Here is a 23792-nt window from a genome sequence, read left to right on the forward strand (position 1 = left end):
CACTTTTACTTTTATCGATTTATCTGTATCGACCTTTCTCAAAAGCTTACTGATGAACTCTGATTCTGCCTTGGATTGTTCGATACTGAAATTAATCAACTTTACATAAATATGCTTCCTATTTGTAGATGTTTTCGAATTCAATTACGCAATTTTTCTTTTTCAACATTTGCATTATCGTCTATTATATTTTCCCAGTAAATCCTATATCTACATCAACATCAATATAAGTTATCATGCTTTGATTCAACTAACATGATAATACATAAAAAAAATATATACAGTACTTTTAGTAAAAATACAAGGATGACTTTTGTGAGTGTGTACACTTATGAGCAATGCTTGATCTAAATAATGATCTGATCCTCTTCTGAACTATTTATTTTCTGTACAAACTTAAGAATAGAGCAAAGAATTGCATTATGTATCAGTACAACCTAGCTCTCCCATACCAGCTAAATTGTATGACTTTTCATTGCGAAATTGTATGTATCTGTCTTCTCCCATTTTGTATCTCGGGTGTAGCTGCAGTAGATAGCTTCAGAAACATACTTCGTGCGGATTGAAGTATATTACGTATCTTGAAAAACCATTCACAAGTGACCTTGCAAACATTATCTAGAACACTTTTTATTGTAAGAGTAATCTCCCCGAACACTGATTTTTTGTGTTTGCTGCTCCCTCGCAACCATTAAAGATAACGACAAAAGTATTTCATCGTTAAATCTTCAGGATGCTTTCCGTGGACTCCATATGAGAGTTTTCCCCCCTAATTCAATTGATATAAGTGATATGCATTTCTAACTGGTAAACAATAAGTGATAGAGACCTAGTTTTTTTTTATTTCAGGTCTTTGGTCCAAAAAAAAAAAATTAGGTCAAGCTCAAATGTAAAGGTCACATTATAAATTTTTATTCTGGTATATGTTCACTTCTTGTCAGAAACCATTTAAGATATAGACTACATATTTTTTTGAATTGTTCTTTGCGACAAGACGTAACTTTTCAATTTTGCTTGAAAGGGTGCGTATCCATTAAACATTGTTTAATGAGAGTTTTCGTCCCTCTTTTTTATAATTATGCTTATTGTGATTCAACTATACATATCAAAGTTCTAGGTTCTTTTGATTTATGTCCTCGGTTTGTGACCTTGAAATTGTGGTCAAGGTCATTGATAAGTTTGAGGTTCTAGATTTTGACCTTTACTTTACACTGGCATATATACGTATGCATAACGTTGAAGTACTTCGTGCATTAGGTAACACGCCATATGACTAATAAAAAGCAAACAGGAAGTTACCTCACTAATTTCAAACAAAATTGTAAAAAAATCATACAATTTTAGAATCAGCTTAAACTGAGCTAGCATTTGACACTGGAAATGACATTTTATTTTTGTATCAAAATAATTCTAAAGAAGTAGACAGACCTTTCAATTATGCCTTGAACAATTGGTTCTTAATCCAACTTGTGTTCCTATTGAAATCAATAACCATTAGCGAACTGATATAGACAGGAAACTGTTAATATATTTCATTGAACTTAGATATAGGAAGATGTGGTGTGAGTGCCAATGAGACAACTCTCCATCCAAATAACAATTTAAAAAGTAAACCATTATAGATAACTTGGTTTTGGAACTTTTTAATGGCATTTCATAACATTTTGTTTTACGCTTATATGTTCTGTGAATCCAAATGTATACACTCTTTTATCGCGACACTCAACGAAGATATCTATAAACGGGGATTTTGATACGTGTGCTTGTATAAGTGTACCTAATTATTGACCAGTTTACCAGATAACTGTATTTGTATGGTAAGTTATCGTTACTTCTATGTAGACAACATGATTTTTGTCGTCTTTTTGTCACATTTTCTGCTGATTTTGTTAGCCGGCATTACGTAAACAGCGAATCAAAGAATTCAACTTTATTTGTAACTATTATAGGACAATGCTATTGATTAAAAAAATACTCCACTCCAGGCCCTTTTGTTTTCCAAATAATTAATATTATTAATAATTGATAAGTCGACAGGTTCAACTCGAAAGATTTTGAAAGCAGAGAAAACTGTGCATCTTATAATCGGCATGACTTTATCAGATGATAATTCCAATACCAAAATAAGGCTTACGATTAGTAATATAGTTGAATTAAGTCACGTACCCGCGATATCACGTGTGTGTTCTAGTACATTATATATTTTTTAGTAGACGTGACAACAAATCAATCTAACAAATTTAATTATGAGGCCTTATTTTTTTTTGCAATATTATAGGTCTGAAATCTAGACTTAATTGTTATCTGTAGCTTGGACATAATGCCTGGAATAACTGTCCATACCAACATAAAAGAAGCAGACTTACCAGATGATTTCGAGGAAAACATTGCTGAAAAAGCCAGTGAAGTTCTAAAGGCACCATTAGAGGTATGCAATTGTGTAGGAAAAAAATGATAAAAATGGAAAATACACAAAGAAGGCAGTTAAAAACCACAAGTCAAAGAAAAATAAAACGAAGAACAGCAGTCAAACAAAAGAATACAAAACACTACAATGAAATTCAAGATCTACCAACACTAATACTATCAAAATTCTGTGATGAAACGTGCAGAAGGCGCATTATCCCCCTTTAGTGACGTCTGCCATGTTACCCATGTGAAAGAAACATGTGTGTGTCATGTCGGTGATAAGGTATCAAACAATAGCGGATTTGAAAATGTCTCTTTTAAACAAATAACTTGTAGGTGTGGTAAACTTTGAAGATATTATTTCATAAAAAGCAAATGCATATGATTTAATAGCTTTGTTCGGTGTCCAATTTGATACTTATTGTGACACACAAGAACTTAGGAAAATATTTATACTAAAACTTTGTTGTCGATGACCAGACTTTCTTGAGTCTGCTAAATATGGACCGTAATAATGATATTAATCCTTTTCCTATGGGAATATTTTTCAGTTGATTTATATATTAGTCTCCCCTGAAAATAGAATGTTGAACAATGGAAGGAAAACACCAATGATATTTGTTGACATATCAACCATCTTTAAAGAAAACATCTACGACGATTTCAACAAAATCTTTATACCATTCTTTGCTTCACTTCTAGATCTTCCGCACAACAGGTAATATTTGACTTTTATTCCTCTGGTTGAAATAGAAGTATAGTGCATGCTCATTAATATGTTTACTTTTTCTTAGTATTGCGATACCCTTTCATTCTTTTAGTGTATTTGACCTTCCTAAGATGTATTATATAAATGTTATTGTACAGCTTCTGGTGATAGATTGTTTCGCTTCTTGGATTTCATGAACGTATTTTCATCTATATTCTTGAATATTGTTTTTTTTTATTGGATTATATCCCGTTAGAGTTATAATCGGTGTTATTTGATTCGCGGCTCGGCCGTTTTCAAGTTGAGGCTCTTTTTATTTTAATGTTGCAACATGTGTATATATTTGATTCTTCAAGTGGTAGTCTCGATGGAATATGAAAAGGAGGGGCGGAATATACTAAGGGGATATTAAAACTCAGGTTAAAAACAAACGGACAATACCATTGCAAAAATCAAACTATAGAACGCACAACCCTAAAATTATCTAAGCATAGAAGAGTTCAGAATAAACAAAATGAATCAACAAAAATATCGGGACTTATGTCATTTGCCCCAGAAGGGTAAGCATATCCTCCTTCAAACTTTCTATTGGTATTGTAAGTAAAAACCAATGAAAGAGAAATATTCAAGAAATATTTACCGTGTGCAATAATTTATTGTGGTAACATTTCGTTTTGACGATTTTTTTGCAACTAGGAAAGTATCATTTCTCTTGAGAGCATGAGATTAGAAAACATCATTAAGAATGATCATTGAATCAAAATTATATTATACTTGTATGGCATATCTTGGGAAAAGAATAAATATAACGTCTAAAATTGAACAATGCCAAATTATATCTTTGCCGCCGCTAACGATGGCGAAACCCATATATTTGAACACCATTTAAGATGAAGGTAATTCCCTAACAACAATTATCGAGAGGTTTAAAGGAGGATGTGACCTGTTATCTCAAAGAGTGACCAAATGTGCTGTATCAGTCGATGCTCCAAACGACTAAGTACACCGCTATTTTCGGTACCGCATATTTTAGAAAATACCACTGACACAGTTGATAAAGTTAAACTGTTCATTTTTATTTGTACCTTTTTTTTTTTTTTTTTTTTATAAAAAGCAACCTTCTTGTTTGTCATAGAACGTATTAGTTCGTTTAAAGAATGGGTTAAACAGGAACAATGCACATATTAAACAATGTTTTTTTAACAATCACATCATTTTAATCTTTAAGTCTGTATAAAGGTATATGCATTTATCTTTTGTTTGGGTGACCATTATGTAATGTTTATTTCACAAATGTTAATAGACATGCCCCCGTTGTCGTATATTTCCACCTGCTTAAGACAAATCATCCGCCATAGATTTATAGGAAATTACAAAACTTTCCATAGATTTGGATTTTCAAAAAACTGCCATAGTTTTGGGCTGGCATGACGTCACAGTAACCATAGATTAGGAATCTGCCATAGATTCGAACTTACTAGTATGATAGATTTGAGTTCGCCATATATAAGGTTAATAAAAGGTAGATATCATTGTTAATTTTATATAGCATTAAATTAATATCTTTTCTTTTCAGAGTAGTTATAAAGTATATTAATATATGTCCAACAGATTTTGGAGTGGTTAGAGAGGCACCAGAATTCAAACATGCAGAATTTTATTGTTCACTAAAGCAGTAATGTTTCAACAAATATATGCAATTTTATAGAAAACTTCAATTGCGTACAGAAACATTTTGATGTTTTGTTTTCCCAAAAATAGTTGACAATCAAAACCTGATAATAACAAATGTTTTTATTATTTCTTTGATTAATAGTTAGTAAATGTGTTAGAAATTTCTTAAGACTAGTATCAAGTCTTAGATGATAATGTAGAGGAATTTACGTTGCTAAATGTAATCTTGGTAAACTTGTGTCCATTAGGTAAATATTTTCCAAGCTAGTACGCAAGTATCGCTCGATAAAACAAGCGATTACCTGATTAGTACACTAATGAATACACAACAGTGATCCATTCTGTTTCAGACATTGTAAGTCGAAAAAAGCAATATTAAATAATAAGACATGGATCTTATTATTTTTTATTTCTATTGACTCCATAACCAATATTAATGAATGAGTACACACGAAACCACATTAAACTATTGTCCGCAACATATGCCTGTTTAAAGTCAATAAAATCGTCAGTAGTTGTCTTATATTGTCATGATGTGTGATGGTCTTTTAGGATATTTGTTGTTGATTTGTGACATATTTTTTAGATACGAACCAACGGTGAACATAAGGGCAATCTAAAATTTTAAATATTACATAAAATAAAAGAGACAGTAGTTAACTGGTAATCAAATCTTGTAAACGAATTAAAAAGACACATTTTTAGGTACACATGTGGAGCAGGATATGTTACCCTTCCAAATCACCTGCGATCACTCTCAGTTTTTGGTGGAGTTCGTATTGCTTAGTTCTTAGTTCTCTATGTTGAGTCTTGTGAACTATAATTTCGATTGATGAGTTTGAATGTCTTTCTGGCATCTTTTTCCACTCTTTCTTGAACTCCTAAAGGAGAGCAACCGGATGCGTGAATAACCTCGTTATAGATACAAGGACTGAAGTTTTGTATTTGGGTCTGACAAAAGAAATATCAGTGATGTCCGAATCAAAACAAGTTAACAAGACCAAATTGATAACGAACTTGAAGAGCATTTAGTACCAAATTTCCCAAAAGTTTTGCCAAATGCAATAAGCAATCTATTCCTAAGAAAAACAGCCATCGTATTTCAAACAGTGAACGTTTTGTAATCAGTTAATTTATAATAAAGGCCATATCAATGAATATGCATGTCAACACATCAGTAAACAGAGTGAATAAAGGCAACAGAAGTATACCACTATAATACATAGAAACAATAGAAACACTGAAGTGCAAAACAAACAAACGACAACATACATCGAAACGAACTATTTGATAACGACAGTTATTTTCTCGATTTGGTACAAGACAAATTAAGAAATAAATTAGCGAAGTGAACCTGTATGGGTTTATTACTACCCATACCTCCCGCTTATATGGCAGTGTTACAAAATATCAATAAATGACAACACTACATGACAGAAATACAGCAAAAACAAATATAATAGTTGAAACACAAACACTTTCCATCAACTACACACACCAATGTAAATAAAAAAAAAAGTTGACGTACTTATGTAGCTAATATGTAAGTTTGAAACTAATAAAATCATTTTCACAATACCAGACCTAACAATTATCATGACAATGACGGTATTGAAAAGCTATTTTATTTTATTTTACCTCCTATACATTTATAGAAATATGATTGGTTAATAGCGACCTCGTGGAGACCGTTTATATTCGATATTAGGTTAGTAGCGAGGCGGGGCTTGTTTTAATACACGGTTAGTAGTGGATTTACAACTTGGGCATTGTTTGATTATTAAAAAGTATTGAAAGATCTGTTTATTATTGTTATATATCAAGGTTGTTGATAATAGATATTTTTCGTTTACATTAGTTTTTTAGCGCCGACCAGCAATAAAGATAGTCGGTAAGATAAATTCGTTACATAGTGACCTATTATTATATATACAGGGTAAGTAAATTTAATATGGGGTTCGAGTTTGCTGTTACCCCATATGGAATTTACTGACCCTGTATATATCATATTAGCTCACTTACACACTATATATGTTACTAATAATATTTGGACTACAAACGATAAGACATAACACATAATTTATTCGAAACCACAACAGAAACAACGTAACACAATACATGAATGTTTGATGTATAAAATTCCGAGATACGACGAATAGCGATGTAAATTCACACTTGGTAAGGTAATCATTTTGTTATCGTATCTTTGCATGCATCACTTGCGAAACGAATCGACAATTAGTTAAGACCGACAGCGAAAACATGTGAGTTGAGACACTTTCCAATTGTGTAGGTAAACCAGTTCGTGAAGTTGACGGTAAAATTTATAAGTGTAAAATATAACTAATAAATCTATAAATAGAGTGTCGATTTTGGTCGTCGCTCCTCACAACTCTACTTTAGCAGTTCTTATGTACAGAGTGCAGTCCTATTAACGAAATGTATGTAACTGCTCTAAAATTAAAAAGCAGAACACATCTGACAGTAATGGTGCACAGTCAGTGCCAACTTAAATCCAAACTGCCTGCTATATTATTATCCCACTGAACTAAACAGATAAGTTGTCCAAGTAGTTATCATATTTTGTGTATTTGTTGTTAGAATTAGGGCGGTTCATAACAAAGAAAGATTATAAATGGCCCAAAACAGGAATTTGGTATTGTGGCTTCCCATCTTTGTAGAAAATATGTTGTTTAATGAAATGATTTAGTCGGACCCTTAGAAAATAGAAATGTAAAGGAAAGACCAATCAGTTTTCAATCAAATTGAAACAGAATCTCACTATTTTTAACGTCTGGTTTTTAATCAGAAAGAATAGTGGTAATACTTTAAAGTCATAAGAAACGAGTGACCGATGAAAAATAATGTTCTTCCAATTCTTGAACCAATGCATACAAACATCATAAACTTAGTCTTCTGTGCTCGAATTTATCATTTTTTTCGTGTAAATTTCGTATAATCGTCAATTTTTTTTTCAATCGGTCAGTGTTGTTGTGAAAATATGGCAGGTAATTAAAGTTCGTGTTTTGAAGCCGAAGTTTAACGATTGTCACCTGTTTGTCAACAATTGACGAAAAATAAACAAAAAGCATGGAAATTGAGCACGTGTTTAACATGTAAATTCAGATAATAGTTTATTTTAAGGACATCCATGCGTATTGTGGTCACCGGATTTTTACGAGATGGGTCACACTGAGGTCACCTTGCATACGGAAAATATGTCGGGGGAATTGCTTGCTGGAAGGAAGCAATTCAAATAAGTAAACTTCTTCTAAATATGAATAAATTAAAGAATTTTCTTCAGAAAAAAGTATATGTACATAAGTTTTATAATGAAAACTATCCATTGAGTTATAAAAAACATATGCATTATTTTTTTTTTATTAGAGGTTTCTTATGACTTTAAGATCGTTAAATATCAATGTATGTCTTTCTCAATGTGGCTCCGATTGGAACTGTCAACGAAGAGAAATGTATTGTCAAAATGCGCATCTGGTGCATTAAAATTGGTACCGTTAATGTCATTAAGCCTCGGTCACCCCTTACCAAATAGCTCGAACGGACGACTAACGGATGACTTTTTTCAATCTGTTCATGTCCGTTTAAGACGTCCGTTCTTATCAGTTAGTCGTCCGTCCATATCCGTTGCATGTCCGTTAAGCGTACGTTTTATTCGGCGACGTCCGTTTTGTCCAGTGGAAAATTTTGAGCATTTTCAAAACTTTGAACGGACGTCCAACGGATGAAATGTCCGTTTGACGTCCGTTAAGCGTCCGTTAGGCGTCCGTTTTTTACGTTACTCGTCCGTTTCGTTTCCGTTTTGTGTCCGTTATACATCTGTTGGAGTTCTGGCAAATAAATTCACCAACGGACTTGTAACGTACGTCTAACGGATAAAACGGATGTTGAACGAATTTGAAACGGACTTCTACCGGACGTTTAACGGATAAAACGGATGAAGAACGGATCTGAAACGGATAAATACCGATTGAAAATTTCTCATCCGAAATGCCAATTAGATTTTTTTAGGTTCGTGAATTCTTATAATTCTTAATCGATCTTACAGTAAGGACACATCTTCACAATCAAGCAGCTGTTATTCAGGTCAGACACTCCCCTTTAGCGGCATTTTGAAGAACAAACCAAAACTAGTTACACAAAAAAAATTCAAAATTAATGCGATTTTCATGCATTATTATTGTCGCCTTTAATTTTTTCGTATATCTTGTTTATCCGTTTTATCCGGTACGCTTCCGTAAGGTGTCTGTTTTATGCGGTACTCGTCCGTTGGATGTACGTTCGACATCCGTTCTCTCCGGTACGTCTCCATTTCTCGACCGTTGCATATCCGTTGCATGTCCGTTATGCATTCGTTAGGCGTCCGTTTTAGTTGGTCAGTACATCAACGGACTCCCAACGGATAACAATTTTGTCAACGGACAACTTTTATTTTCATCCGTTAGGCGTCTGTTCGTTTTATCCGGTAAGGTGTGACCGAGGCTTGTGATATCAATCCGTACGAACTTATGTTCCATGAAACTATAAAACATTGCAAGTCAATAAATGTTTTATTTCATTACATCAATATTCAATGCAATCAAAATATACCTGAAAAGAATAATCTTGAAACTATAAATACGATCATCTGGTTTGGACAAAGTCAGATTGCAAACTGAAAAACGGTCAGACTCTTTTAAGCATCGTGTGTTTTAAATAACTACACATTTACGTAGTCCTGATTCCCGGTTAACTTCCAAACAGTAAACGAAGACGTTTAAGGACAAATTAACCATGTTAACGACTCTTGTATCAAAATGGTATATAAAAACTATCTAGAAAGGTAATTAATTTCATTTTAAACATATTAAGAACGTTTAAAAACATCGTTGTTTAGTGAATTTCTACGCATAACATGTAGGCCGACAATGGGACATGAATGTCATGCTGAAAAATATAGTGCGGGGATTATTAAATATTAGTACTGAATAACTGTTTATTATGAAAATAATGACTTCTTAAATACGGCTTATTCCGTTGTCCAAATACCCTTCAAGGAGACAATCGTGTTATCATTTTACAAATATCAATTATCATTGAAGTGGATTGTAGAAATCTTTGAAATGTAGTGATCTATCAAAATACATTTGAAGCAGAACACGGTCGTTGGAATACAATATCTATAGAGATTGAATAATTAGGCAGAATGCCAGCGTATTATTTTCACAGCAAAACTTTGTTTCAAATAAATGTGACAAATGTGTATACAACTTTGAGAGAAATTATCTAAAGTGTTATCGCATTAAAAGTAAATAATCAAATATGATAGGATGTTCGTACCTTGAGATGTGTTTACAGATAAAGATAATTTAATTTCTCAAACGGCAAAACTAGTTTGATTTTAACACCCATCAGGTAAATTAATACTATTTCTCCATGCTAAGTTGGGGTCAAATTATAACATACAATAGGCACAATAGTTCAGCCACTGAATTAAGGTTTGAAATATTGATTTTCAAATTTCAACAGTTATCAAAAAAAAGTTCGGGTGCGCAAAACGATACTCCTGTTTCAAATTTTCTAAAACCAATTTTTAACGAATACTAAATGTTACAAATATAATCACATGAATCATAATTTTCTCCCTAACTTTATTTGAATTGACAGCATTTTTCTCCAATAAAAAATACTAATTATAACAATTAGGCAGAAAATGAATCTTTATGGTTATGAATTAACTCAGTTGAGTTCTTGTTTTAAATTAGACTTTACAGAATGCCTAGAATACTTATTCGTACGAGCTTGAAAGATGCAGATTTACAAGATGACTTTGAGGACAAAGTAGCGCAGAAAATTAGCGAGGTTCTTGAATATCCGTTAGAGGTAAGAACAAGGATGTTGGTTGAACAGTTTACTCAAGCATCAATATGACGTAAAGAGTTTTAGAGGGAAAACCAACATTTACGTACAACAAAATTACAACAAAAAACATACATACATGTATAAGTTGTTACCCCCCACCAAAAAACAAAACAAACAAAACAAACAAAAAAACAACTGAAAAGATATCAGCGATACATTTTTTTGTATCTATGATAGCCCAACCAAAAATGAGCAAATGATACACAAAAGGTGAATCAAAACTCTTTAGCCGAAGAAAGACCGAAACAATCATAGCAAAACGGAAACCGTACAAAATACAAGCAAAGGTTTAGAAAACACAATATAAAAACAAAAAGCGAGTAAAACAAACACAGCCAATATCCGAAATTGATTTTTGACCTCCGGAGCCATAAATATATTTTGCTACACTTGTGTCGCCCACATGTTGCTCGTGAAGGCAGGAATTTGAAATTTAAGTCTTATTTGGTGATAATCGAGAGAAAAAAAAGATGACTTGAGAATGTCTACAAGTGTGACACAGATATTCTCAACTAACACATAATTGGACTCGAAATTTTTTACAAAGAAATGACTTTAATTTGACCATTAAACAATGAACAATTGAAAGCTTGAGTTGTATATGACTTACATATAGCCTTCACTTTTGATTATATGTTAAATTAAAAATAAAATAAAAGTCTAGCCACAAAACCAGTTTCAATCCACCATGTTTTCTTAAAATGTCCTGTACCAAGTCAGTAAAATGTTATTAGTTATCTTATAGTTCGTTTCTGTGTTTGTTGCACTTTAGTGTTTCTGTTGTTCGTTGTTTTTCCTCTTATAGTTAATGTGTTTCCTCTGGTTTGAGTTTGTAACGAGGATTTGTTTTCTGTCAATCGATTTATGACTTTTAAACAGCGTAATACTACTAAGGATCTGTACAAAAAGGCTATCTTAAAATATCTATAGTGTACATAATATTGTTGCTGCACTAGATAACACACTGGATTGAATTGAAATAGAAATGGTTGTATATGTACTTTCCATTTCAGTTGGTGTACATAAATGTATCAACAGGTAACAGAATGATAAATAATGGAAGGAAAACACCTATGATGTTTGTAGATATAGAATCAGTGAACAGGTTTAATGCGAAAGTCAACGATGATTACACAAAAGTCTTTATTCCATTTTTTGCTTCATTACTGAGCATGCCAACTAATAGGTAATCTTTTATTATTTCATCGTTCAAAACTGAACAATATAAAAAAAAACACCTAAATATTGTAAATTCAAAAGTCAGTTATATTGAAACGTAACATGTATCTTAAAAACGTATTACTATTAGCATGATCTAGCATCATTCAGTGAATATAAAAATAAGATATGCCATAAGTGGTGTAATTGCTAATGAGACAACCCTCTCTCTCTTCTCCACAAAAAAGCAAATAGTGTAGAGGGTACAGCATTAAACAATAAGCAAACATCATAGGAATTTTTTGTCCTCAATGCTCTTCAACTTCGTACTTTATTTGTCCTTTTTGATAATTTTATGTTCGCGCGTCACTGATTAGTCTTTTGTAGACGAAACGCGCGTTTGTCGTAAATATTTAATTTCAATCCTGGTATCTATGATGCGTTTATTTAATCAAGGACGTAAATATCAGATGTAATACATGTATATAACTAAGTTCTTGATTTAGTCATTGAAACCCACAAGATTAATACTTGTAAATGCATAAACCTACTTGTTTAAGTAAACTAAGTAAAGAAAACTAAACAGTCTAAGCTGAAACTGAAAAGCAACAGTGAAAATTAAAAAGATTCCGAATAACGAATCCGATATGAAAATGCTCAAGACACGTACGGTTATATATGTATATGTGTTCCTTGCTTTAAAATACTTTGTTTCACATGTCTAAAGGAAATTTGAAAATTATGTTCATAATAAATTGAAATGATTATATTTGTTTGTACAGTATTGTATTTAATTAGTTATCAAAATTTTATCAAGATTATAACTTAATACGCCAGACGCGCGTTTCGTCTACATAAGACTCATCAGCGACGCTCAAATCAAAATATTTAAAAAGTCAAACAAGTACAAAGTTGAAGAGCATTGCGGATCTAAAATTCCAAAACGTCGTGCCAAATACGGCTAAGGTAATCTATGCCTGGGATAAAAAAAATCCTTAGTATTTCGAAAAATTAAAAGTTTTGTAAACAGGAAATTTATAAAAATGGCCACATTATTGATATTCAGGTCAACACCGAAGTGTTGACTACTGGGCTGGTGATACCCTCCAGCAGTGGCATCGACCGAGTGGTCTAAATAGTTATCAGTTTTTCTTTTCTTTCAGAATTGTTGTAAAATATCATGATGCAAAAGTTCCCGATTTTGGAGTCGTTAGACAAGCGCCAGAATTCAAAAATGCTGAACATTATATAGCATTGAAGGAATAATTATTCTATGACATAATCAGACGTGGCTCAATGTTTTTATTTTACAGGATTTATTGCATGTACTTGAACATTCTTTTGTTTTTCTATGGATTATAATTTTCCTGTAAATTGAGAATTACTGTAATAAGTCGACCAATAAACAATAAGATATAAATTACAAAGATTAATAATAAGACAAATAGCTGATATTTAACGGAATTCTTTTTTATTGAGATTTATTTGTTGAGATCCGTCATTAAATAACTGAAACTTAGGTTCCTAATCAACTCAACGTAAATGACCGTTAAATTGATTTGGTTGTTGTATTGAGGGCTATTTCTTTTAAAGATCCCATGCGTATTTTGAATTTTGATACTCATAGTTTATATTAAAACAGTAACGCCCCTTGCCAAAAGGGGGTCGTAATTTTCAGTTGATGCTGAGTCCGATATTGTGGCTTGAAATTATTCCGGGTTTATTTTAAAAAAGAGAGTTTCACGGATATAATCCTGCAATATCGTAAACCAAAATTTCAAGATATGACCACATGATGTAGTGACTCTAAAACTCTATAACGTAACCAAAACTACATCATAAAGTTGTGAAGATTAAATGTGTTGATACATGAGTTTTGTCAATTAAATATCACGAGTACACTTTGTAAGGTCATAACATTATAATTTTTTGTCGTGTATTAAAGTTAAAAGCTTATGTGTGAATCAAAACTTAACATTGTAACAGATCCTAGGAAATTTTTAATTTTTCAAAAATATTTAGAAATTAAAACAAATTCTTACAGATTGAAAGCTGAGTATTGTCTTTCATCTGGTCTTGGTTATCGTCCAAAAAACGTTAAGATCAAAGTGTTACATTATTTCAAAATATTCCACAAAAGCAGTTTCTAATGTTGAGTAATTCTTAATTTACATACGAAAATGCCTGTACCAAGTCAGAAATTTACCAGTTGTTTCACACCCGTTTGATGGGTTTGAACTTTCACTTAGCCTTTTGACTACGGCATTTCCATTTTGAATTTTCCTCAGAGTTCGATTTTTTTTGAAATTTTGCCTTTTACCTTGAACGCCACAAAAAAAAGATATTGTCAGTGGATGATGTAAAGATAACAAATACGACTGCTTAATATGACAATGAAAATATGTATAAAAATAAACATGTTGAACTTATTAATTGCAATGCAATTTGATTTACTAAATATGTCGGTACGCCAAAAATATCAACAGCAAGTAAAAGAAGATCAATTCAACCCTCTGCCATTTCGAGGTACTAGGACAAACTAATTGAATCTATGACAGTGTACGCCGACGTTACACCAACTGCATTTGTTGTTTGAATTTTCCTGTGTCATCAGTATTTGATTTGTTAATGACAAGTACCATGTTTTACTATATATTGTTTCCAAAAAAATGGTGTAGTTTTGTCTTACATAGATCAGATTCAATCTATATAAATTACAGTATTAAAGTCTAGAAGTTAGTGATTGTCGTCTGTCGTATTCATTCAGTATTTTCAATTTTTTGTTCTGCAGACATTCAGCCCTATTCACCTGCCCCTATGTCATTATGACTATAATCAAAATCGACATTACATAAGATGAATTGGACAAATAGATATAAGAAGATGTGGTGTGAGTGCCAATGATACAACTCTCCATCCAAATAACAATTTATAAAAATAAATGTTTATAATTGACAATTAAGAGTCGATAGTCAACAGTTATGATATTTTTTAAAAGTGCGTCATCCTAAAAGAAAAAATTTCATAATGTATTTACTGGGTGCATTTTAAAACATCCTCTATAATACCACTTATAATAAGTATACAGGAATCTGATTGTCGGTATTTGTTGTTCGTTGATGTGGTTCATGACTGTTTCTCGTTTCTTGTTAATTATTTATAGATTGGGTTCCCGTTTGAATGGTTTTACACAAGTCATTTTCCATGTTCTGTGTAGCTTGCTGTTCGGTGTGAGCCTATGCTCTGCGTTGCAGACCGATGCAAAAGGTTTAAGTTTACAAATTCTGTCTTGGATGGAGACTTGGCACTCATATCACATCTTCTTATATATATCTTTACATGAAAATCATTTCAAAATAGGATCCAAATAAAGACAACAGTAGCATGTTGCTTTTCGAAACTTATAAATCATTTGAGAAAAAAATCCGGGTTACAAACTAAAACTGAGGGAAAATTGTCTTTAACTAAAAGTAGTCAGTAATGATATTATATCCCAAAACGTTCTGGACCAAGGGAGGGTGGAGGCTAAGATAAGTAATTTTAATTATGTCGAACGCTGTTAAGAAGTATTGAATTTTAACAGAAGCTAGCTTACAACGCAAATAATACACACTTTAAGAATCTTTTATGTGTTGTGCCAAAGTAATGTTATGTTTTATATTAAAATAATATCGCAACCATTTATCTGTGAAATTTGTAGAATTTAGGCCTGATTAAAAACACCCATCAAAATGGTAGTCACATATAACCCTTCGTGAAATGACTTCTGTGGATCTGAATTGAGATTAAAATTAAACTTACACACATTAAAGTTGTCATCATAAAGCTGGCAAGTTAAAGGTTTGGTTTGGTTGGCTTGCTTGCTTGCCTTCTTTGTATAAATATTTGCACAAGAACTGTTTTTAATATTGGCATTGGCAATCACTAGATCGGCAGAGTTTCAGCTTGTGTGCATTGCATACTGCATTATATTTAAATAACAAATAAGTATAATGTAAACAAGCTGACGCCAAGTTTTTCTACTGATTGCAGATGTCAATCTTAATTACATACTTGAGCTCATATTTATACAAACAAAGCAAACAAGCCAAAAGTAAAATAATAAAAAAAAACTGAACGCAGAGGAAAGTCATTAATCACATGGCAAAATCAAATGACAAAACATACAAAATACGAATGGACAAAAACTGTCATATTCCTGACTTGGTAAAGTCATATTCAAATGTAGAAAATGGTGGATTTAACCTGGTTTTACACCGCTAAACCTACAACTTTGTACGACAGTCTCATCAAATTCTGTTATGTTTACGATGATGCGTGAACTAAACAGACATAAACAGACATGGTTTACTTTTAGTTTAAATTGTTATTTGGATGGAGAGTTGTCTCATTGGCACTCACACCACATCTAGCTACCTATATCTATAATAACTATAATAGTCAAAATATGGGTACAGCAGTCATCATCAAAACAAAACCATTTAATTTGCTACCATTAAAACATCAGCTTAAAACATAAAATATAAATCATTTGTTCCTATCAATACATAGTTTATATATTACAAAGTTTAAACATTTAACAACACTGTCCTGGGAAAATACTTATAACTGCAATTTTAGATATGGAAGGGTCGCACCATCTGACATTTGTTCTTAACTATCTGTATAAATCAAAATTATTAACAATTAACTCCTGAATATATAAAAAAAGATATATTTGTACAAATAAATTTATAAATAGTTTTTGTTTTATTTGATATTCTAAGGAAAACAAAAATGACACCATGTTACCATGTTAACACAATTTAATATATTATATAAGGCAAATAATAAATGAAGCAAACCATTTAATAGACAAAAAAAAATACTTAGGGAAAAAAGAAGATCCAGCATGGCTGGACTTCAACGACTCCTTATTGTTATAACAACAGGTTACCAACTAGTATACTATGGTGTATACATTATGAAATATTTTCAATCTTTCTAGGCTACCTTTGTTTTGCAACCACTATCTTCTCTATTTCAAATTAATCTAGCTGCGTTTTTTTTATAATTAATATGATATAAACAAGTTGATTTTTGGTTTCTATTAAGTATATTTTATTTTGCATATTTAGTATAGCATTCCTTGTAGAAATCGACATGTTATGCATAAAGAGTATATAACAAGTATGTTCGTGTACAATTTAAATATTTTGATAATAAAGATTAGTAAACTAAAATGTTCTCATTTTTAAAATGATTTATTGCAGAATGATAATTTACAATGAGAACAGAGGAATTTTAAAGTTTTGTCATGCACAATTTAAATGTTCAAGGTAGATTCATGGTATACCGCCATCTTGAATTTTATAATCGCAGTACATAATTGCAACTTCCGAAGCAAGGTTGTCGGCTCTCCGGACATTCCCGAAGTCCTGCGATTTTGATTGCCGAGTCTATGAGCTTCAGTCCTTGCTTGGAAGTTGCATAATTGGTCTAGTTCTTTGCCCAAATCCGAAAATTTGGAGACAGTTTTGAAATATTTTGGTTACACTGTTTTATTTATATAGAAAAACGTAGCGATTTATTGCATAGTCAAAAATGTTTTGACAAATACAAACTATTTGTGTTTTTAGAAAAACAAAATATCAAATAAGCCATTTAAGGGGAGATAACTGTTTTAGTGAAAAATTAATACTGAACCTGTATGGAAATTTTCATTGTTTACTTGTAGCAAGAAAAAAAGTTCAGTTATACCATTTAAAAAAAAATTAACATATAAACCTGGTTTCTCAGAATTTATTTCAAAATTCTATATTGTCAATTTCTTTTAATGCACAAGCGTGAGTTTTTTTCATTAACAATCTAAGCAAATTTTGACAATTTTGAATGGAAAACTGAGTTGCAATTGTCTGATACTCTACCCACCTCATCCTTTCTCCTTTCTTTTTAATGATTTTCCTTTAAGAAAACACAGGTTTCAAGCGCTTTTCTGGAATTGATGCTTTACTGGTATTCAGCAAAATGTAAACAAATATTCGGAAGGTATAGAGACTATCGAATAATGTTATGCTTTTTTTATGGATTGAAATCTGGTTTATCAAAGTTTTAATCAAAATATACATTCTTTCAATGCCTTAATTCAAAGTTGGTCTTACGTAAAAACTATTTTCATTTTTGTATAAAGTTGCGACTTTGTTTTTAAGTTTTTTTTGTCCCAATCGTAATTAGTTTCCATAGTTTTAAAAACGATTTTTGCAAAGGAATGTCCTTTCTATTTGTTTTCTTCGATCAGTTGTACCATAATCAGATATACATGTATTGCCATCTGATTAAATTTGACACTTAAAGATAGAGTGCATACATGAGATGTACCGTTCAAATTGATTTTAATGTATCTAATAAACTCATCATAGATACCAGGATTGATATTTTGTATTCGCACCAGACATGCGATTAGCCTTTAAACGACTCACCAGTGGCGCACGAATCAAAACAAGTTAAAAGGGTCAAATAAAGTACGAAGTTGAAGAGCATTGAGGATTAAAAATTCCTAAAAGCTAAGGTAATCTATTCCTGAAGTTGACAAGCCTTAGTACATGTATTTCAAAAATTCAAAACATGTAAAGTTTTGATAACAATTAATCTTATAATTAGAACCATATCAATGATATTATGTAACATATGTGTAATGATATCAGTCTCTGCAAATATTCTGAATAGGAAAATAATGCTAAAACTATAGCTAAAACCTAGCATTTATATTCTTATTCTGCGTATGTCAAATACAACTAGCAGTTAGCTTGTGTTAAAAAGAATACTAGTATACAGAAATTGGTATATTTCCTTTTTAAGTATGCAAGTTTTCCGAATCCATGTCTCCTCCATGAATTTCAATATCTAAACAACTCATCGTTTATGCTTGATCGTTTACCAACCGTAGATCAAATACAAAATGCAAAATATGTTCATTCATTTTTTTATTTGCATCTTCTGTGTATATTTCTCTTTTTCTTATTCACTGCAACATACTTTTTTTGGCTTATTAAAGGGACATTGCTTTTGACTTAAGGTGAAAAAAAAATTCGAAGTAAGCGAGCTGCAGGTAAATATGACAGAATTTATCTAAAACTAAATACCAAAATATAAAAACAAAACATTATGAACCTTTAGCGAATGTAAATTTCAATCCACATAACACAAGAGATTCTCTGTTATCCTTAACTATGGTTTAAACTGAGAGCATTATGTATAAATTAATGTTATTTTTCATTATGTTTGAGGGGATGACTACATCTTTCATGGACAAGTCAGTCGGACATTTTCCCAAAGATCTTCACAATCTAAGGTACAAAGGTTTTGGTCTTCGTGTTATACACATCTTTTATTGCTTAGTTATTTAAATATTTATTTAGATTTCCTGATAATAATGAATATAAAGTAATACACAAGTATTATATATTATACATAACTATGCATATATTTGTATTCCAGTACATAGATTAACATATTCTAATACATAGCATAATTTCATTGTGTAATATATAAAGGCAACAGTAGTATACCGCTGTTCAAAACTCATAAATCCATGGACAAAAAACAAAATCGGGGTAACAAACTAAAACCGAGGGAAACGCATTAAATATAAGAAGAGAACAACGACTTTAACACCGAAACGTAACACACACAGAAACGGACCAAGCATCAGACAAAACACCACGAGAATAACAAATATAACATGAAAACCAAATACATGAATTTGGGATAGACAAGTACCGTGCCACGTCTTATCTCAATATCTCAAAATTAACACTGTGTATCATCGCCACCGGAAATTGGGTACTAACGAAGCGGAGAGAAATAGAAAAAAAGTAAACAAGTTAAAAATTCGTTCAATTTAAAGCATTTCCACTCATTTGATGAGAGTGCCGCTTAAGAAATGATTTTCTGATATATAATTCTATGAATTATTAGGCCGATAAGTACAAAATTAATACAAGATTTTGTGTAATACTCCAAAACTTGCCCCTTAGTACCGGAAAATTTCGAGGTCGATCGTCCTCTGTAGCCCCATTCTCAAGATATTGAACTGTTTTTCAATATTTTTCCAGACACGTTTTTAGATTATTATAGTGTGGCATGATATTTACTGAAATTTGTTGTCAAAAAGATGTATTTTAAAGAATATAGACCATAAAAAATAAAGTCTAGGGTACGGCAACTTGCTCGTGTTGACAAATTTACTGTATGGCAACTTGTTTTCAACTGTATGGCAACTTGCTAATTTTAGAATAGTTATTTACCGTCTTTTCAAAGAAAATAAAGTATTAAGTTCAAATATCTAAGGTGTGGGGAGAGGGGGTACCCTTTTATGTTAAACTGTTTCTGTTCTTTTCAAGGTTTTAATTTGTTTAAAAGTTTTATTTGACTGATAAATTTTAAAAACTGTTAACTGTTTTCGACCCACTGTCTGTAATCTGTTTTGTAAAAATTTGCAATGTTTTTAACTGTTTATTTGAAATTGAGATTCCTGTTATCTGTTACTTAATACTTAAAGTGTTCACTGTTTTTGACATTATTTTCTCTGTTAACTGATATTAACTGTTATTTACAAGAATCACATCAAAATTTTCTGTCCATCTCTTTTTTTTTTACGTTGCTTCCGCAAAGGAGTGACATATTGAGCATATATGTAACTGTACATGTCTTTAACAATCTTTGAGTATAGTAAGTCCTTAATAAAATTGAGAATGGAAATGAGGAAAATGTCAAAGAAACAGAAGCCCGACCAAATAGAAGAAACAACCCAACGCAACGATAAAATTATGCACTAGGGTGGGTGTCAATTCACAGATAGGGAAAAAAATTTAAACACCCTCTTTCCCTTCCTTCCTAATAAATAAGGCTTACTATTTTAGTTATGCATGTGTATATTTATGGAAAGAGAAGTGTCCATAGATTTGATTTCCAATAGTAATCATGGTGAAATATAATTTTTTTTTTGTGTGTAACAATGGCAAGAATCAGCATTTATTTGATACCAAATATTGCAAAATAGGGGGTTGAACACGTCACAAAGATCTAAAAAATTTGGTCCAAAGGAAAATTTCAATTTTCAATCAATAAGATTGAAACCATAGACATATATCTATCAAAAGGTAAAACAAATTAAATGCATTTCTGCTGTTTTTTCCATAAAATTAAATTGAAAAGATCGAGCGTCAAATCTTTGTTGAAAAACAATACAAAATTTCTAAATCTATGGCGGTACGGATAGGAACGTATGGACTTTCAAACTGAAAAATGGCTTATAAAACATGCTAAAAAAAAATCTAAATGTTCTTATAAACCCACTAGGAAGGCTTTAATATCATTCAACTAAAAATCAATTCAATTGTTCAAAAACTTTCATATTTAGAAAATTCACCATGGCTATAATTCGAAACTAAACTTGTAACTGTGTATTGATATACCTGAAGCTGTCTCCTAAGTGAGCAATCATTTAACTACAAAAAGGGGGTAGAAGTTTAATGTTTGTTTCTTGAAACATATAAATGAACCAAAATTTTAAAAAATGAAATAAATACAAAGACTATATACAAATGTAGCAAAGGTTACGGACTCAATTTGGGTCATGCAGGTGCAACAAATGCGGCAGTGTTAAACATATTTAGGGATATCTCATGCCCCTCTTTATACGTCTAACCAATGTAGTTATGTATGCCTTCTATTTGTAATGTATCCAAAACGTTAAAAGGAAAGGCCACTTCTTATCCAGCTAAAACCCTGGTCAGTCCTATGATGAAAATAATTCAGATGTATATGGAATGTTTGATAAGTTATATTGACCCAGAGTACCTGGACGGAATTGTGAAAAATAAAGTACCTTTTCAATTTGCAATTCGTAAAATAACTGAACAGTGTGGCCTGGTAGAAGAGGCCGAAAATGAGGACTTGGTTCTCAAATTGATGTCAAATTTGCTAGTCTAAGACTTCAGAAATGTAAAGATGGACCAAGGTTTTTTTTTATATCAGCTCAGAGTTCTTAATTGGGACTTGGAGATGAAAGAGCGCTTCAATTTGTGACAGCTTACATGTTACTTTCTGATATATACACTGGTTTTGATGATTTAAAATAAAAATCAGTAAACCTTCGTAATTCCTTTTAATAAAATCATGTAAGCAATGATTCGTATGAATACCCTGACTGAGATCAGATGTAACCATAATTTATAAGAGCCCTCGCCATAAAAAAAAATGTTCGCGCCCCATAGTTTTCACTCATTCTATCTGTTTGTTACACTTTCCTACGTCATGACGATAACCCAAGTTTGCTACGACTGATTGACATAAAACATTTACTCAACAATATACATAACCAGAAGAAGGCTCCCTTTTGGTGTTTGAAGCAATTTCGATTATTCATGACATAGTCCTTTTTCTTGGAGTCAATCACTACGTCTGCTTTTCCATCCGTTCAATTGTCTGTCCATGTGTCAATAAAAAAAATATGGTACTTGCTTGTGTCTTCTGAAAATTAGTCAGCTTTATTAATGACTCCTTATGGAGCTCGAGTTGGCATTTCTGCGAATTAGTACAGTGGTTGTCAAACTTTCGAATACATCAGTGAACATATGCACTTCCCCTTTTCATTGCTTTTGGGTTCGTTTGGAAAAAAGGGTAAACTAAAGTTGCTGTTAACTCTTATCAGCATTTAAAATTTGTTGTTAACTGTTTTTGCCAAAATCGAGGTGTTGTTAACATGTTCCCATCTAATTATGCACTGGATAAAATGCTTTAGATAGAAAAACCATTTGGTTGACAGCATTTAAGAATAGATGTATGCAAATTATATATTTTTCAAAAAGAAACTGACAAGAAAATTAATTCGAAATGCAATTCACGATTTGTTTCTCCTTACATTCGATGAAAACAAAGTATTTTCTTAATTTTATCTGTCCGAATTGTCGATCCTGTGGTTCGATGGTTGTTTATTTTAAACAATATTTTATTCAAATAAATTGAATTGGATTGGGCAACAGGCATATCCTATGTAAGCCCATGTGGTTTCTTCATCTCTATCTTATTTGTTGTTTTCATAAATTGTTTTATTACACTATATATGAGTTAAGCCGTTAGTTTTCTTGTTGAGTCCTTCCACATTTTTCTGTCGGTGCTTTTTTAGCCGACTATAACATGTATAAGGTACGAGTTTTCGTTGTTGAAGGCCGTACGATAGCACATAATCGCTTGCATAAACTTTATTTTATCCTGATGGATAGTTATCTTATTTGCTATCATACCACATCTCCACTGTTTTTATCTAAAAAATAAGCTAGCACTAAAAACAGATGAATGGACGGTTTATTTATTGAATTAACACGTTTCAACCTAACAACAAATAAGACGTTAGTAGTATAACGATATATAAATTAATTCAGGATAATATGGTTGAAAAAAAACTTTTTTACAAATCGAAAAGCGGTACGCAACGAGGCCTTCTGAACTGAATTAACGGCATATATTTAATAGACATTAAAGTAAGACATTTTGTAATTTGTAAGCCTGTAAAGCTTTGATATCAACAAAATATCGTCACTTGATATTATCTAAACAGTGATTAGTTTCCTCTAAAAATTATAATACATTGCAAGACGCCGTACAGGCAAAAGTTGTTATTTTGCAATTCGCCGTACAACGTTCTGCAATTCGCCGTACAACAAACAATCAATGTTTTTGTCCATATTTTTTAAAAAACATGTTTTTGACAACAAATTTCAGTAAATATCATGCCACACTATAATAATCGAAAAACGTGTCTGGAAAAATAATGAAAAACAGTTCAATATCTTGAGAATGGGGCGACAGAGGACGATCGACCTCGAAATTTTCCGGTACTAAGTGGAAAGTTTTGGAGTCTTACACAAAATCTTGTATTAAT

General features: G+C 31.7%; 2 protein-coding genes across 3 annotated transcripts; both read left to right on the forward strand.

Annotated features, from left to right (window-relative positions):
- The first annotated feature begins 1707 nt into the window (after positions 1-1707).
- LOC134683605 (uncharacterized) lies at positions 1708-5387 on the forward strand. 2 transcript variants are annotated; one of them, XM_063542913.1, is made up of 4 exons: positions 1708-1817; positions 2311-2428; positions 2961-3127; positions 4695-5387. In XM_063542913.1, exons 2-4 carry the CDS (start codon positions 2321-2323, stop codon positions 4795-4797), a joined length of 378 nt encoding a protein of 125 aa, XP_063398983.1. In that variant the 5' UTR covers positions 1708-1817; positions 2311-2320; the 3' UTR covers positions 4798-5387. The 2 variants fall into 2 exon arrangements, with proteins under 2 accessions (XP_063398983.1, XP_063398982.1); XM_063542912.1 differs by having other exon boundaries at positions 1710-1817; positions 2279-2428; positions 4695-5386.
- A 4737-nt stretch (positions 5388-10124) lies between these two features.
- LOC134683606 (uncharacterized) lies at positions 10125-13135 on the forward strand. Its single transcript, XM_063542914.1, has 4 exons — positions 10125-10204; positions 10555-10672; positions 11725-11897; positions 13033-13135. The coding sequence occupies exons 2-4, from the start codon at positions 10565-10567 to the stop codon at positions 13133-13135; spliced, it is 384 nt and encodes a 127-aa protein (XP_063398984.1). The 5' UTR covers positions 10125-10204; positions 10555-10564.
- Positions 13136-23792: the final 10657 nt, after the last annotated feature.

This window comes from Mytilus trossulus, chromosome 9 (genome assembly GCF_036588685.1).
Source record: "Mytilus trossulus isolate FHL-02 chromosome 9, PNRI_Mtr1.1.1.hap1, whole genome shotgun sequence".
NCBI classification, from domain to species: domain Eukaryota; kingdom Metazoa; phylum Mollusca; class Bivalvia; order Mytilida; family Mytilidae; genus Mytilus; species Mytilus trossulus.